The following is an 18,519-nucleotide window of genomic DNA, read 5'->3' on the forward strand; positions in this document are numbered from 1 at the left end:
CTCATTCCCTTCTTTCTTTACAAGTTCTTTGGAGAAAAGACCAACTATTGTCCCTCCAACCTGTGAAGTCTAATTTCCCCAAGAGGTGGGAGGTGGGTATGGACTTTTAATTACTATTTTCATTGTAAAAGTCTATAAGGTAGTTAAACTCTCATAGATTTCTGTATTTCTCACTCCTTTGGGTTTTTTTTCAATAACCAGATGGGAATTGTCTTTGAATTTCAGTGGGTACAGTTTCTGTTCAAGATTATTCCCCACATCAACTTGGTCTTTCAGATATCCTGACTCATGTTTCAATCTTTCCTTAATAATAAAAGCAATGACCACGAAGTCACATAACTTAGTCATTGATTTTTTTTTCCCCTGGTGTGTCAATTTAGAAAAGCTAGGGGGAAAGTGGTGCAATGAATAGAGCACCGGCCCTAGAGTTTGGAGGACCTGAGTTCAAATCAGACTTCAGACACTTACTAGCTGTGTGACCCCGGGCAAGTCACTTAACCCCGATTGCCTCCAAAAAAGATAAAAAAAAGCTGAGGGAAAAAAGGGTGGGGAGAGGTAAAATATTTGTCATGATATCATGTCCCCAGAGAATCCTAATTCACCCGCAATTTCTCCTCTTAGGTTTGGGCGACATTCCCATGACGAGCTCTCCATTCTCTCACCCCTTTCCCAGTGCTGCGTGTAAGTATTCTTTCATCCTCCAAAGCAGTTAAGCACTATAACAGGTGGCCAGAAGGTCTCTGAAACCCAGAATTTATTCTTATGGATTTGGACAGGGCATAAAGCAAATGAACTCAATGTCTCTTTCTGCCTTTCCCTTCTGTGACTGATCAGAAACACTTTACATCACTAGTAGTCACTTTTTGTAAAGTGCTTAGCACAGTGCCTAGCACATAGTAAGCACTATATAAATGCTGTTATTACTATTGTTAGTTCTTTAGAACAATCACCTACTTGAAGGACACCAAGAAAACTCTGAATGTTGTTAACAAGTCCACTGCTTTTCCCAACATTAAAAATCAGGTCATAAGCACTGCTCTTTTAGTCCTAAACAATTGCCCTAAATTAAATTCTTCAAAAAGGCGATTGGAGTCAAATTGGAGCAAAGTTTTGACAGGTTTTGCCTGGCCACTATTTCTCTCTGGATAACATCTACTTTGTATCCGTGACACTTCCCTGTGTTTGAGCTACACACAAAAAACTGTCCTCCCTTCAGCTGCTTCAGGTCCATTCAGTTAAAAAAATTATTCATATACCTAGCAAAACCCCCTTATTTCCAGCTGACTTTTCAAATAAGGAATCAAAGTCCTTGATCAAGTTTATTTGCTATGTTAAATTTTCATCTATCTTCATACCACTACCTCTACCCTCACTTTACTCTCCATCTTATCAGGACAGGTAGTTCCTATTTGTGGATCAGAAGGAAAATCAGGGCCAGGTCAAGCCCAGGAACCAAGGAATATATACCATTCAAAGATCCCTGCCTGCTGAGTATCTTATGAATATGAATAATGTAGCAGAAAATGTGTTCTTCTCCATGCCTGCAATCTAAGCTACTAGGAATAAAGAGGCTCATGGAGCTCAGCCTTGGGAGTTCTAAGTTGCAGTGGGCTATGTTGATTCGGTGTCCACTGTCACTATTTGGTATTAATATTATAAGGCCTCAGAAATAGGGGGCTACCAGATTACCTAAGCAAGGGCAAAGCAGTACTTAATGGAAATGGAGGTCAGAGCTCCTGTGTTTATTAGTGGTGGGACTGGGCCTGTGAGTAGCCCCTGTACTTCCAGCCTTGGTAAAATGGAAGAGAACCAGTCTTTAAAAAACAATACCCTAAGATGCAAAAGCTGGACTCAACATTTTACCTACTCTACACCTCTTCCCAAGTCTGTACTAAGTCACCTTGGAATGTACCTGCGTACCAAAGCCCACTTTGAATTTTGTTTGACTTTAGTAGTTGCTAACATTATAGCAATGGGGTAGCACATACACACATTGTCTACTACAGAGGTTCCTAACCTGGGGACCACGAACTTCTAAAAAGTATGTTTTGAACATTGTTTTTTGATATAATTGGTTTCCTTTTAAGCACCTTACTCTGAGAAAAGGGTACATAAGCTTCAACAGACTGCCGAAGAGGTCCATGTCAAAAAAAAAGTTAAGAACTTTTGGTCTGTTATTTTTATCTGCAACATTCAAAAGACCAGAGAGTTCTTTTAGACCGAGGACAAAAAAATTGGGCAAAGGTCCTGAAAATTTGGGTAAGCTTTATATTTGTCCTATCTTCTCCTTTTGCTTAGTTTTCACCAGAATGTGTCTTGGGAGAGGGGAGTCTCTAAGAACATTTATCAGGTAGATGAGCTAGTATGAATACTAAAAAATTTAAAAAAAAACTTTTGCTTGTTTGCCCCCTCCCCTATAATTCCTTGTCATTTCAGGATAAAAAAGAAAACACTGTTGCACCTGCAGCTGCTGGCCCATCCAGACTACAGGCTGAGTGATGTGATGAGGGAGTCACTTCAAGAAGACCAACTCTCTCCTGTCCTCACAGAGCCCCATCTTCTTGCCCTGGATAGGAGGCTACAAATCATCCTAAAGACAGTGGAAGGATGCATAGGGATTCATGGAGAACAGAATGTTGTAGCCATCGAACCATCAGAACTTTTAGCCCCAAACTCTAACCAAGTAGATTTCGCAAGCTAGGATCTGGAGGTAAAAGTGAAAACATCAAATTTAAGAAAAGGTCCCAGAAGACAGGCAGTGGACTAATTATCAATTTCATCTATTGCCTCCACTGCTGGTCCGTGCTGAGACGTCACAGCCTCAGAAAAGGTGTCAGGAGCTCAACTGATTCCAGTACAACAACAAAAGTCTCCTGATCTTGAACTTCATTCTTTGAGGCAATACTTCTATGGCAAGCTGCTGCCTTGTTTTCCCTAGACAGCAGGAACTCCACAAAGCTCACAACAGTGTCCCTTGGGCTAACGTGGCATGAACCCAGGAGGAGAAATGGGTCTAAATCAGTTATCCTCATATGGAGGTTTTAAGAGTTCTGACACTTGACTCCTGGGTAAGGGAATTAACTCAAACAACAGGCTTTGAATAAAAAAACAACAAATTAAGTGTACACTTACTCCCTCAGATTCTAGTTTTGACTCTGGGAATGACAAAAAAAACTAATGCTTTGCCCAGTTTTAATAAAAATTCATAGGATACCTGAGGCAGGCTAAAATAAAAAGTTGGCAAAGTGGAGCCATCCAACTAGAATAAGACTTCAGGTTCTTTACCCTCCTTCCCACCATTAGAGCTCAATTGAAATACAGTGATACCTCTCAATGCATTCCAAAGACACACTTTATCAGAAGCTTTGTTAGCAGAGGCAGAGATAACAACAGTTATAGAGAGAGCTTTAAAGTTTGCAAATAGCATCACATACATTTAACCTCACAACAACCCTGTGAGGTAGGTTTAAAATACAGTAAGAATCTTTCTGGACATCAGAAAAGGGAAAAGTACATTATTTTAGACAGTATTTAATGCTGAATATTCCACAAGACAAAATATGTATGAGAGCCTTGGGATACAAGAAGGAAAGAAAGGGAGCTAACCCAGGCACAAACAGGGAAAGGTTGAGTCTGCTAGAAGACAGTGGTGGATTATATGTTCCTCTGTCCCTAGCAGCTCCCAGTAGAAGATTTTTATTAGCCATAGATGACTTAGTCCCTAAAATTCTCCTCAGAGAGACTAATTGATCATGTCCCCCCAACCATCCTAATGATCTAAATTGAGTTTATCTTCAGGGCGGGCCGGAAACACAAATACACATACTGTGATTTCCTAAATACCTCTCTACCCACTTTCTGAAGTCTGAAATTCTTTTAACAGGGGTTAGTCTCATTCCAGAAATAAAGACCTAAAATGCAATTACTTAGTTTAAGTACCACACTGACATCTATCCTAAAGTGTCATCACTTGACAAATGAGACTAACAAATTCTTTTCCTGTTTTGACAGGCTATTAAGAAAGTATGGTAGGATGATTCCAGATGCTTAAAGGGTTTTCCTGTCCAGTGTGAGCCATTACCTTCAACTGTCAAAACAAGGTGTGTGAGGGGGTACTTTTTTCCCTGCACACACAACTTAGGAGTCTGTCACAATACTGCTTCATGCTATTCATCAAGGTTTCTTTTATTTTTACTCTAGCCACATTAATTTTAAAATAGCTTCATTCTGAGAATTTGAGATATTACTGTTCTGCACAAGGCTTCCTAGTTCATTAGCCATCATTCCTATTTATCTCATCTGCATGCTTTAGGAAACAGGACAATCAGAAGAAATACTAAACAGGTACAGGAAAGGTCCAGGTTCAAGGGATAGAAGCTACTCTTCAGCTGAGGGGTCACAGTGGTAGAACCTCAGACTAGCACGGCCCTATTACAGCCTTAAAATGAGTCACTTAACTGCTACAAATACACAAATATTACAAATTTGGCTAGTTTTGAAGCACCAAAAGACAGTTTGTTGCCTCTGCAAGGAGAGAGATGGGGCAGAACAGAGGCAGTACGACAACCTTAATCAACTAACATTTTAATGTTTTCAGAAAGGGGAAGAATTTTTTTTCCCCAATCCTGCATTCCCCCCCCCCCCCTTTTGTCTCTGGACTCACAAAATCCAATTAGAAGCACTGGAGGTGGTCCAGAAAATGGTAAGTTGAGCTAAGAATTTAAATTTGGCTGCACAGGGTACTGGACACCTTTTTCTTCATCCTTGATATTCCAATACATTTTCTGACCAAAATTCAAAGGGAATGAGGTGGGCTTTTGCTTTCATTCGTCAAAAATACCAGAAAACCAAAAGTGCCAATCTTAGAACTAACTTCCAACATGTGCATTTTGAGTGATTTCTGGTCGACAAACTCCTGCTTAACTTCCTGTGAATTAACACATTTCCTTCTCTAAATAAAACCTTCTTCATGGTCTTCCTGCCAATACCAAACAGGACCATGTAGGGGGAAGAATGAAAATTAGTTTCAGCTTTCTCCAAATATAAGGTTGAAGGGTACAACTTGTTAAGTTCAAAGGAGCTTGAGGAACAAAAATAGTTAACAAAAATTAAAGTTCTCCATCTAGTGGTAGCTTTTTGTTGCTTAACTCAGAAAGTTATTTAAGCTTTCTAAAAAAAAAATGAACAGGTAGGAATTGCTTTGCAAGATGAATTGAGTTGGATTTATTAGTGGTTTAATTTTAGGGTAGGCTAACAATAAGGTCACAGACCTGAAGTCAAGAAAACAATTTTAGCTATGTATGTATATCAAAGCTGGTTCTCATGGAAAATATTCTGTGATAGGAGGAAAAAAGAAACCCAAATCACCTTCTTATCCTCAGGTCTACAGACTTCAACAACTTTTATGACACAAGTTTTGGGGAGTGTAATAAGGAGCTATCTAGACATGCATTCCTCAGTGTCACTTTAATTCATCTAGAATATTGGGAATTCTATTGGGAATTTTTTTTTGGTCCAGACCTGTGATTTCATTGGTGTAGGGAACTAATTCACGTTACCAATACAAATAGGCCACTGCACTGTAATTTAGTCTTAAAAGACTTATTGAGGGGCACATGGGCAATATTTATTAGAGGTGGGACTTAAATCCAGGCCTTTCTGATTCTGAGGGTACTCCATATATTACGCAATCCTGGGAAAAATGGGAAGAAACAGCACTTTTAGTTATAAATTTACAGTTTGGGGTAAAAATGTTTCTGTTTTTAAAATTCAGTTTAAAATCACAAAATCATGTCAAGAAAACTATAGCAATATGATGTTGGTGAAAATTCAATAAATATTTACTGAGCTCCTACTATATGGAAGGCACCATGGGGGATACAAAAGGGAGTAAGACACAGACTCTGCCCTGGAGAAGAAAAGCTCCAACATGAGCTATCATTTTAGCGCTCCGCTTTGGCAAAGGGCACATATAACTAGGGATCCACCCAAAGAAACTGCTGTTGAGTTGGATTCTCTTTTGGCTGTATCTATTTTGTCCATGGCCCCCAAAACAATACTGAACATGTTTAAGCTGTTTGCCTTGGAAAGCAACATAATGAAAAAAATCTTTCTTGACAACATCTGAATATACTAGTCTTAAGTTCCATTACATGGGAGGATAGATAAATACATTCACATGAACTAAACTGCTGTGTATATTAACACACGATAAGCCTTCTGCCTACGGTCAGACATCTGAAGAGTGACCAACTGGAAGCAAAGCTAGAGTGAAGATAAATATAAAGCTAAGCAATGTGTCAAGCTGTAATTACACTAAATTAATATGCTGACTCAGGAACTATTGTTTCGGTTCTAGTTTTTCCTAAAAAAGTCTAGGGAAAAAAGCTCAAACGTTTTGCCTTCAGAGTGGAAAAAACTGTTTCTGCTCTGGAGGTCCCTTTCCAGCTTTAAGATGCTATGATTAATGTAGTCTGCCAAGACTGACAGGCACAGTACTCTCTTGCAGCAAATTTATCATCAAAATATATTTCAGATCCATTCTTTGGTTGGTAAAGACTGAAATGGGTCTCTCTGAAATTAAATTCTTCTTAGTATATTAACACAGTCCTACCCCTAATTAACTTCTAATTATAATCATTTCTGTTTGCTTGGATAAAAGATTATTATTGAAGGGGGGGAATATGATTATATTTAATAATTTAAATCATTTTTATTTGCTTAATCTGCCATTAGGACAATCTTTAACAAAAGCAATAGAATATATTAGGATATAAAGTATACAGATTGATAGGTAACAATACAAAAATGGTCCACTGGTCATCTGCTGTTTGCTTTCTAGGGCTGTAGCTAAATGGAGCTTTTAAAAAATGAGTTCTAAAGGCCTGAATGTTAGCTACAGTAACTATGCCAATTGTGGTTTCTCACACGTATTTAAACTGCACACAATGCTAGCACTGATTAATATTTAACCTAGACTTAGCTTATCTTAAAATCTTTTAGGTAAACCTACAAAAGGAGTATAAACCGCAAGTTAAAAGATTCAGCAGGGAAACCTAATTAGGATGCAAGCATTATTATATTTATCTGAACAGGTAAAGCTACATGTATATAGATCTATACAAATATATACTGGAAAGTGTGCATTTCTGTGGCATTCTAAACTCATTTAGGTACACTTCTGACACGTTGATATGGATCAGTCTTTACAGTAACTAATGTAAGAAGAAAAATCTAGATACAGATAAAAAAAATAATTTTTTAAATTGGAAAAAAAAAAAGATACTCATACATGAAGGTAAGCAGTAGAAACCTTCACTCGACATTCTTTTGAAAAGCAGATTTATACATGGTGACTTTTTACCTTCCCAAGGCTCATACCTTAGAAATAAATTTTACAACCAACAGTCTGAAAACCACTTAAATTTTAGAACAAAATACACCATGACCATTGTAAACACCCAGGAAAAAACAGAAAGCATTATTAAAGCCTCCTGCGTACAAACACAAGAATGCTTGCTCTTACTCCCAGGTTGAACTTCCCTCTATAAGATTACAACGAAAAGGAAACCTTAAAATTGCTTACATTATGAAACTGAAATTTTGTTTAAAAAAACTGCTGAGAATCATTGACATACTTAGAATAATGTAACAAAGCTGGTAAATATTGAAATATATTAAAGACTCAGAAAAGTTTTACTTAAAATAAAAATTGTCACAGAACTTTAGGTGGAAAGGGAAAGGAAGCCTGACATGGCATTTTACATAAACTTAAAAACAAACACACATGCTCCCAACCTAGCATTACTTCTGGTTAACACCGGAGAAAAAAAATTAAATCATATGCATTTTTAGGGACAAGAAAAGGTACCTGACACCACACTTGATCCACCTCACAGTTCCCACATTAGACAACTGCACCTCCGTTAATCCATGGTGACAGGTTTTCCACATGTATACACTCCCAATTAAACCCATCTCCTGGAATCAGGCAGAGAACTTTATACAGAAGTCAAATGAAGGATATGCAAGAAGCAAAGGCTACAAGGTGAGAACAGAGAGAATATCTATCTCAAATTCTTTTACTGAGTCCAATGCCTGACACTTAATATTTGGCACTAACTGCGTAAATAAAGGATTCATTCTATAATTTGTGAATCATTGGACAAATGTAGTTAAACATTAGTCCAGTTTTTGCTTCTAAGATTTGGAATCGGGCTGAAAAGTTGCTAATGGCAGTTGAAAACATGTCAAGCAGAAAAGCTTTTTCTATAAATTAGGGAAGTTACATCAGTATCTAGTGTGAACAGAAGCAATTAAGCATGACAATCAAAAAATGTGGAGGTTTTTAACAAACCAAACATATTAAATCATTTGAAAACCAGCAGACAATGGGCACATTTCCAGCTATCACTAAACTACCAATTGACTATAAGCAAATGCCTCTCCATTGCACTGAGAATGAGTACCCATGCATTTTTTAATCTTTAGAGAAGCTCAGTAAGGAGTCATTTGTTTAATGAAAAACAGCAGATTATGAGCACATAAAATATGCTTATAATAATTGGAAATGTTTCATTTTTAAAAATTTTTCCACTGTTATATTCTTACTCTATGGCAATTCATTTGGTGCTGGGATCTGCCCTCACCAAAAAGCATGGCACTCACTGCCAAAAGTTGGACACTAACACTGCACAAAGAGAAGCAGTAACAGCAATGTCTCCATATAACTCTATTTATTTAACTGGACACAGAGCACGTCAACTAATGCTCTAAATTAAAAATGGTGCAATGAAAGCAACTGTTTTCTCTTTTTTTTACATAAACAGACAGGAAGCCACAATGACAATGGCCATGTGGTGCTGCAAATGAGGAAAGGACTGGTGAAGTATGGGCTCAAGCAGGGGGAGCCACCTTTCAGACAGACAGTGATACAAAGCTGTTGTACTGCTGGATGTTGCGTTTGAGGATGTCTGAGCAGGGACCGAGAACACGCTCAAATCGGGGTCGGTCCAGTTTAACACATTTCAAGGGGCCACGAGCAACCACTGTGGCAGCTCGTGGACGATTCATCAAAAGTGCAATTTCACCTGGAAGGAAGAAAAGAGAAAATGAGAGCAGGTTAACATCAACCACTTCGAACATCAGCCTTCTCCTAGGCCAGGGTCCATGACCTTGTTCTTTAAAGACTTTGATAACTACATTTCAATGTATTTGGTTTCCTTTCTAAGGCCTATGTATTTTATGTATTTAAAAACACTCTGAGAAAGAATCTATGATAAGAACTCCTATCCTAGGAGATTACTGCTAAACTAGGAATAGGAATGAGCCTATGATTTCATTAGTCTAGGAAGCTGTCAGTGAGAAACTCCCTCTAACAATGAAGGTCAGAACCTTCTAGGCAATTTTTAGTGTTAGTGTTCAGAATCACAGAGCTAGCATGTGTTGGGAGGCAGGTCTTAAAGCCAGGTCTTCCTGGCTCCAAAGTTAGCCATTCATCCAGCCTCTCTGCTGATTATAGCGAGAAACAGAACAATTAGAAGGAGGAAGGCATGTAATAAGCATTACAGTGTGCCCAAGGCACTGTGCTAAGGGTTTCTTACAAACATCATCTCATTTGATCCTCATAACAAACCTGTGAGATAGATGCTATTATTATCCCCATTTTACAGTTGAGGAAACTGAGGCAGAGGTTAAGTGACTTGCCCAGAGTTACATACCTAGAAAGTGTCTGCAGCCAGATCTGAACTTAGGTCTTCCTTACTCCAAGTCTAGCACTCTATCCACTGTACCACCTAGCTACTAACGAACATATGTCAATCATTTATTAATTACAGCTGAAAAAAAAAAGGAACAGAAGGCAACTATCCTAGTATCAGACAGTTCCTGTTTATGTAACTTATTTACCAAAGTGGTCTAGAACAAGAACCCTCAAGTCTTGTCCTGCTTTCCTGAAAGTCAAGAAAATCTGTAGCAAAAGCTGCTCCTCTTGCAGGCATCAGAGAAGAAAAGCCCCAATGGAAGGTTATAGCTTCTCGTGGAAAGGTGAAGTACAGATAGATTATGAACTAATCACATACCAAAATAATCAGAGGGCCCCAATCTTCCCACTTCAACAAATTCTTCATTCTCCGACCTACGCTGAAGCACAGCAGCTGAACCCTACAATAAAACCAGCACAACACTTTTACCAATGTTACAACTGACAAAATCTTTCAGGCTTTTTGTGCAATTTCAGCATCTCAGCAAAATATATTCTCTGATCATTTCAAATCTACTAGTTTTTACTGTGAGAAAATCATGAGTTTTTTCAATTACTTAACAAGTGCCTTCACTGCCCTCTTATGGTAGCGTTACTTCCCGCAATGTGTAACAGAACCAGTGATCCAGGGGTTTCTACAAACCCCTTGGATCTAAGTGTTGTGTTCCTTTACTTCACAATTTCATGAACATATAAATGATCTGTTCTAGAAAATATCCTGAAATCCATTTCTTCATTGTAATGACTTGCCGCTCAAACAGTGCTAATATGTACACTGACACTCCTAAGTGTACTCATTAGTTTATTCACAAAATATGTTCAGTGATAGAACTCTGTTTAGCTAGCATGACAACAATTAATCTGGGTGGATCTGAGAGCTTATCTCTTACTTCACAGTCTAGGGAGTGCCCTGACTGCATTTCTGTCTCAGCAGCTGAATTCATCTGAGCAATAGCTTTTAGCCAGGGTACCAAACAAAACAGCCCTCAAAAGGTACTGAATACCTTTGATAGACCAGCAGGTATCTTCAGAACTTAAACTCAATGAATACCAATGGTCCAGATTTCATGTGTGTTATTTTCCTCGTCTAAGTATTTATTAAAGTACCAAGTTTAGGTTTCTTTTCCTACCCTTGGTAAGTAACCTTTACTTACCTCTAAGATAATGAAGAACTCGTCTCCTGGCTCTCCTTGCACTACAATCTTCTGCCCATCTTCAAACTGAACAGGTTCCAATGCATCAGCTACTGTGAGACGCTCCCATTTGTCCAGAGACTCTGGAAGACAAAATGAAAAAGGTTCCTTTGCATTATTTGGTGATGCTTCTCCTCCCACTGCCATGAAGGTGACATCATTCAATCACGAAGTATCCCTCGGCCCTTAGATCCTCATTTCAGGAAATTACTTGCCCTAAATTAACTTCAGGTACATCTAAAAGGCTTCAGTTAAAAACAGCTGTGCAATTCAGCTGTGAAAGACCACAGGCCCCAAAACGACTAGTGTCATTACTAATTATTTCATAGGTTCAATTCATTGTAAAACACCAATGACATAAAATTTGATCCAAATTTTGCCAATTCCCTTATAAAGAACTGCCTGCAACAACACTCATGTGTTTCTTACTAATTTGTTTTACATTAAATTTTAATTTAGTCATTTCAGAGGTTGAAACCTCAATTAATCTTCTTAAATAGTAAATATATCATTTGAAATAAATATTGTCCTGTACCTGGGACCCTTAAATGGTAGTCGAGAATAATTATGAAACACCTAACGTCAAAAGAGGGAGAAGCCCCAAAAGACAATTAAACCAGCTCAGTCACTACTACTTTGGGGATTATAGATATTTTTCTGTCACTTTTCTGAGTTGTAGAAATAGGGCATTTAAAATGTCATCAGGTTTCTTCCACAACCTACCCTCCCTATAGTCTTTTATTTCTAGCTAATAAGTCTGCCATACCTGCTGCTGTACTCCATCAAGGAAAAAGTTCCTGTCCCAAATTTCTCAATATTAGTTTTTGACTCAGAATCTTCCTCTCCACCCCATGTTGTGCCATCATCTATCCACTGGATTGTTTTTAAGACACATAATCTAATCATGTCTCACAACTTGATGTCAAATTTCCCTCCAAGCCTGGTTGCAAAACTATAATGGGGGAGGAAAGCAGGGATAAATTCAAGAACAAAATGATTCCTTTGATCATATTTCTTCACAGGCTCTGTCCCTTACTGATCTGATTCCTACCTTCAAGGGAAAAAAAGGAGACAGCTGCTTCAGAAGGATTGTTATAAGACTTTAACTAAATCTTACTGGTAGGCACATATATCTTACTATACACTTTTGTACTCCTTTCACATGTGTTTCTGCAGAACCAAAAGAATGAGCCATGAGTGTTCTAACAGGAAAGAAACCAATAAACAAAGCATTTTTTTGAGTTATGATTGTCCCTCATATCTGACAGCTAACAGAAGCACAGTCAAGAGCAGAAAAGCAGACTGTGAACAAAATGAAAAAGGCAGCAAATGCTCTAGAGAGCTATAGCTGGAAGTCTCTTTCTTTCCCAAGGGTGTTCTGTGATGAGCATCACAGGTGACACATACTCTGTGGCGTGCCTGGTATTTCACACAGGATTTTACACCTAAAAGCAAAGAGAGAAGGGACTGATAAATATACCCTCAGCTATCATGTAAAAGAAGGGAATAGGATATTGTGAAGCTAAAGGTTCACTCAAGCTATTATGTTATTGAAAATGTCATCTATACTTCATGTCTCACCTTTACTTCACCATCCAGTCTTCTCAATACCTTACAATTTAATTGTCAATCCCCTATTCACAACTACTGTCTCAAAGGTAGTCAATGACTTCCCACTCAGGAGCTTCCCTTACATATATCCAATACCTTGATTTTTTTTCAGTTTTTAACATTGTTGTGCATCCCTTTCAACTATATACTCTCCCGGCTTTTTTCATTTAGATCTCTGTTCATTCCTTCACTATTGTAGACGTCCCTCAAGGATCTGTCTGTGGACCTCTTTTTTCTTCACACTCTTTCTTTGGCAAGCTCATTCACACCTGTGGTTTCAACAACTACATCCAAAATTGTCAAGCAGTCAATCAATCTGCCTTGCCATGTTCTTCCTCCCTCTCTCCTCTACCCTTTTTCTCTCATTCATTTTCACTTCTCTACTGAGCTCCCTTACTTTCTGCCTCCCTGGATATCTCGCCAGCACCTCAAACTCACTATGTCCAAAAGCAAGCTTATCTTTTCTACCACAAACACTTCTTCCAACTAACTTCAATATTTCTGTACCAACTCCCCACCATAATAACCTTAGAGTTATCGCTGATTCTGTGCTCTCACCTGCTTATATCTAATCAGTTTGAAGTTCTTTGATTCTATTTTAGAAATACACATTTAGTTTATCTTCTATTCCCAATGCTACCACCTTTAGTATATGCCTCCATTACTGCTTTCACCCATCTTGTCACAGCCTCCTAAAAAGTTCTTTTGCCTCCATGATGATCTGTCAAAATTGATTGTTTATTCTGCTGCCAGAATAATCTTTGTTATGCATAAATTTGGTCATGATACTTGTCTGCTCAGAAATCTTCAGTAACTCCCTATCAATAGCTGTGTAAAGTCCAAACTACTCTGCTCAACATTTAAGGCCCTCTGTAATCTAGTACCACCCTACCCTTCCAGCATGATTTCATATTACTAACTCCTTACTAAACAATCTTTGCCCTCCAAAAATGTCCATGCCTTCCTACCTCTATACCTTTGCGCAGGCTGTTCCCAATGCCTGGAATGTCCTAAGAGCCTAATGACCACATGTCACTGAATTAAAGATTCAGAATTATAAAGAACCTTAGACACTATCTAATCTAATCCTTTCCCTATACAGATGAGGAACAGAGGCCCTGAGAGGTTAAGTGACTTGCCCAAGGTCAAAGGTAGTATTAAAGGTGGGATTTGAATGGTCTGGTCTCCTGATGCTAAATTCAACATGCTTTCTACTATATGGCACTATGTTCCATCTGCTGAATTCCTATCCATCTTTAGGGGAATAAGCCCATCTCAAATGTCTTCCAGGATTCATCTCCAGCCAAATCAACCTTGGACCTCACATACATCTTACAATTACCAGTGTTCATGTCCTGTATCACCACTAAATTAGAAGCTCCATAAAGACAGTGACCATGTCTTACCCAAATTTCAAATTACCACCACTGCCTTACACAGTTAACATTGTGCTTAATAAATAATTATTGGTCTTTTTGTGGTGGCTAAGAATTGGAAATCAAAAGGATGCCCATCAAGTGAAGAATGGCTAAACAAACTGTGGCATATGATTGTAATGGAATATTATTGTGCTGTAAGAAATGACAAGCAGGATAATTTCAGAAAAACCTGGAAAGACTTACATGAACTGACTGATGCATAGTGAAGTGAACAGAACCAGGAGAAAATTATACATAGTAACAGCAATACTCTTTGATGAAGAATTGTGAATGCCTTAAGTTATTCTCAGCAATACAATGATCACGACAACCCCAAAGGACTAATGATGAAAAGCATACTACCTGCCTCCAGAGAAAGAACTGATATTGTTTGAATACAGAGTATTCAATTTTTGAAAAATTCATGCAATTTTTCACTTTTTCATTTTTTTCTTTTTATTCGAGTCTCTCAGTACAAAAGGAATAATATGGAAATGTTTTACATAATTGCACATGTATAACCTATATCTGATTGCTTACTATCTCAGGGAAGGGTGAGAGGAAGGAGGAAAAGAGGGAATTTGGAATTCAAAACTTTAAATAAAAATTGTTTAAAAAAATTTTTAAAATATATAAATAATTGCTGGAAAGAAAACTGGTGAATTGTAAAGTCACTGATATCTAAGTCAAAGACTTCTATCAGGTGGAAACTCCACACATCACAATTACTAGTAGTAAAGGGATGTTTATAAAGCACTCAAGATGAAAGTGCCAATGATAATTATGTCAACAGCAAAATATTTATACTCTTATACTTTATACCAAAGTATCATTAACAATTCAGTAACATAATTTCAATATTCATGGCCCACCAACTCACCTAAAATAGAAACTTTACTGAGGAATTCCTCATACATCTTACGCTTTCTCAATGTGCTTCCCTGCAAAAGGAAAGAGAAACTGAAATTCAATATAAATGTTTAATTGCTACTCAGTGCTGTAAAAAAAACAAAAATGAAGCTTCATGTAGGAAAATAATTCAGTAAGTCATTTTTAAAAATGTACTGAATACCGAACAGTCTTTGCTAAGGCTTCTTGGAAACATCTAGGTAACTGCAAAGATCTCCTACACATAGATCTATAAACGAGTGGCAGGGAACAGAAGTATCGAGATCTTAAGTTGACAACCAGACATGGCCACAAGAAATTTCCTAACACCACGATATGGTGAAATTGCAAGCAGATGAGAAATCTAGCTGATTTCTTACCATAAGGATTCTCCTATAGCTGTCTCGGTCAATGCCCCATAATTTCACATTTGTCTTTGCTTTCACAGTTGCCGCTCTAGGTGTTCCATAAATCAAGGCAAGTTCTCCGAAGCTCCCTCCTTCTCCAACACTGGTTGCCCATTCATTATTGACATAGACCTAAAAAGCCAAAAAACATGACTGAATTGTTTCTGGAAAAATATGTATAGACAGAGAATTAAAATCAGCTATCTTCAAAGGTTTGCAATTCTGTACTTTTATTTCAGGATATCAAATACACAAACGCTTAGAAATCAGAGCAAAGAATTTAGAGCTTACACTGTTTTAGCTATGTATTTTATTTATCTAATAAGGGCCATTTACAGGGGCAGGGAAGAAGGGCAAAGAAAATTAACTTAGAGATGAATTCAGAACCAGTATTTAATCACAAAACAGAAATAATGAGCACCTCCACCCAATTCTCCAAAAAGCTCACCTAGCTCATCAAACTATTTAGAAAAGGGTATGAATAAATACCAGTTTTACTAACTTCTGAGACAGAAGGAATAAAATACTTTGTTCTTTGGCTATTAGCAATAGTATTTCCTATTGCTTGAAGACAATGAAACGGCATTACATTTGTGACTTAAAAATTGATCAAAATACTTTTATATCTTACATCCATCTCTCCTTGATCAATCACATAGAAATTATCTCCTTCATCACCTAAAAGAGAGAAGACTATATTAAAACCATTTCAGACAAAAGCATATTCATGAAATACATAGAAAAAAAATTCATGAATGGGACAACGGTAGTGTGTCAAATGGTACAGAGACCAGTCCTTTGATAAAAGTCCTTAGAAGGCACAAATTGACTCATTTTTCTTGACCTCTGCAACATGTGACACTATTGAACTCTCTCACTTCTTGGATACTCTCCCCCTTCTTGGTGTTTCTCCTACTTGTTTAATAGTTCTTCTTAAGTCTCCTTTGTTGCACCACTCTTGATAACCCTTACCCTGCGTCAATATATTCCGTAACCGCAAAGGGTTCCCTTCTCCTCTCCAGGCTCTCTCTTGGTGACCTCATTAGTTCCTATGAGGTCAATTAGCATCTCTACACAGATGATTCCCAGATGTATATGTCTAGCTCCAGTCCCTCTAGAGAGCTCCCGTCTCACATTACCCACTGCCTACTGGACGTTTTAAACTAGATGTCCCAAAGGTATCTCAAATTCAATATGCCCACACCAGAGTTCATTCCCTTCCAAATCCATCATCTCTCTTTTTTTAATACCCTATTGTCCATCATGGACACTGCCAGCCTTCAAATCACTCGAGATTAAAAGCTCCAAGTCATCTTCAAATTTCTTACTTTCCTTCACCCTCCACATCCAATCAGGTGTCAAGTCTTTTTGATTCTACCTCTATAACATATCTCGTATTCATTCCCTTTTCTCCACTTTCACGGCCATCATTCCAGATCAGATCCTTCCCTGGACTATCACAATAATGGTAACCAAAAAAGCTAACACCATCTTGGATAGTATTAAGAAAGACACAGATTTCAGGAATAATCCCCATTTACTGAACCGGTTAGATTTCACCTGGAGTATTGTGTTCAGTCCTGGTACCAAGGTTTAATCTATCTGGAGAAGGTACCGTGGGGACAACCAGGATGATAAAAGTCCTTGAGTTCATTTCATATGAGAATCAGGTGAAAAGAAAGCTCAGAGTTAGGTGAGGAGATGACACCTGTCTTTATGACACCTGTCTTTAAGTATGTGAAGGGCTGTGACGTGGCAGAAAGATTAGACTTGTTCTGTTTTGCCTCAAAGGACAGAACCAGGAACAATACGTGGAAATTGCAAAGAGGCCAATGTAGGCTTGTAAGGAAAAGCTTCCTAACAATTACAGCTGTCCCAAAGTAAAACGGGTTGCCCTGAGAGATGATGGGTTCCATCTCCTTGGAGTTCAAGAAGAGACTAGACAATCATTTGTCAGTTATATTATATTAGGGGAATTCCTTTTCATACTGGCCTGGACTAAATGAGGTCCTTTCCAACTCTCAAATTCTATGCATCTATGATTCTGTTCAGTTTTTCAAATGCTTCCCAACTTGGCTCCAAACTGTATTTCTAGTTTCATTGTGCATTACTCCCCTAAAGTCGTGACCAAACTGGCCTCTTGTCCACTCTTCACAAAAAATATTCCGTATTCTATGTTCATTACGTATACACTCATATATGTACATGTTGTCTCCCTCTTAAAAAAAAAAAAAAGCTCCTTGAGAAGAGTTCCATTTTTTGTTTTCATATCTATGGCACCTAACATAATACCTGATAGAGTAACCATGTCACTTCCTTTGATTTATAATTAACCACACCTATAAACTCTAATGGCTCCTTATTATCCATAGAATAAATACAAACTCCTCTACTTGACACTTAAAAGACTTTCACAATCTAGCCTCAATTTACTTTTCCAGGCTTATTATACATCACTCCCCTTCACGCACTATAGCTAAGCCAAACTGGCCTTCTTAATATTCTTCACACAACTTCTCATCTACATACATTTGCACAGGATGTCCTTTAGGCCAGTAAAAACTCCCTATGCCTCCTAAAATACCTAATTTCCCTCAAACTTTAGCTCAAGTGCAAATCTCCTACTTTAGCCTCTTCCCTCCAACTCCTGAGACCACACTGCCCTCAAAAATTGTACTTTTCTTTTATATATATTTTGTGTACATACATACACAGACGTATGTTGTCAACTACCAAAATAATAGAAAAGTATAATGTTCTTGAGGGCAAGGCCTGTTTCATTTTTGTCTTTGTATCATGGGACAGAATAGGTGCTTAATAAATGTTTGTTGACTGGTTAATAAAATGGGAAAATTAGCAAAAATATGAGAAAGAAATGGAATGGTTTAAAAAAAAAAAGAACTAGATTATTTTCTTCTGATTTAAAAAAAAAATGTCATGGAAATGGTGGTCCTTACCTTGTTGAATTACAGTCTCTCCAGCAATAAAGGAGGCCGGGAACATGGCATCAAAAATATCACTGCAATGGAGAGAAGCACTTCTTCTTACGTTATATTTCAAAATATGCCTCTATCTAAGGATATGAAAACTTGAATAAAGAGATTAAAGTTGCTGGATATTTTAACCTCGGCCGCCATCAAAGGGATAAAAGTTCTATCTATAATAACATTTACCCCGTTTCTTAAGATTTTAACTACAAAGAATAAATATGGCAACTCACCAAAAGAAATGACAAAATCATA

At 37.8% G+C, this 18,519-nt stretch overlaps 2 protein-coding genes across 4 annotated transcripts in view; one reads left to right on the top strand and one right to left on the bottom strand.

Moving 5' to 3' along the window:
* The window catches only part of FAM20A (FAM20A, golgi associated secretory pathway pseudokinase), a 57,472-nt gene extending 54,347 nt beyond the window's left edge, over window positions 1–3,125 (top strand). Inside the window, exons 10-11 of the mRNA XM_027872831.1 lie at window positions 622–681; window positions 2,437–3,125. Coding sequence (XP_027728632.1) covers window positions 622–681; window positions 2,437–2,701 — 325 coding nt within the window. The 3' untranslated portion in view covers window positions 2,702–3,125. The remainder of the gene's footprint in view (window positions 1–621; window positions 682–2,436) is intronic.
* A 209-nt stretch (window positions 3,126–3,334) lies between these two features.
* The window catches only part of PRKAR1A (protein kinase cAMP-dependent type I regulatory subunit alpha), a 29,399-nt gene continuing 14,214 nt past the window's right edge, over window positions 3,335–18,519 (bottom strand). For all 3 annotated transcript variants that reach the window (XM_027872833.1, XM_027872832.1, XM_027872834.1), the window contains exons 5-11: window positions 18,235–18,296; window positions 15,909–15,955; window positions 15,251–15,409; window positions 14,863–14,923; window positions 10,915–11,036; window positions 10,080–10,161; window positions 3,335–9,089 (exon numbers count right to left, since the gene is read on the bottom strand). In XM_027872833.1, coding sequence (XP_027728634.1) covers window positions 8,917–9,089; window positions 10,080–10,161; window positions 10,915–11,036; window positions 14,863–14,923; window positions 15,251–15,409; window positions 15,909–15,955; window positions 18,235–18,296 — 706 coding nt within the window. In that variant the 3' untranslated portion in view covers window positions 3,335–8,916. The remainder of the gene's footprint in view (window positions 9,090–10,079; window positions 10,162–10,914; window positions 11,037–14,862; window positions 14,924–15,250; window positions 15,410–15,908; window positions 15,956–18,234; window positions 18,297–18,519) is intronic.

This window comes from Vombatus ursinus, unplaced genomic scaffold (genome assembly GCF_900497805.2).
Source record: "Vombatus ursinus unplaced genomic scaffold, bare-nosed wombat genome assembly UNPS02014801.1, whole genome shotgun sequence".
In the NCBI taxonomy this organism is placed as follows: Eukaryota; Metazoa; Chordata; class Mammalia; order Diprotodontia; family Vombatidae; genus Vombatus; species Vombatus ursinus.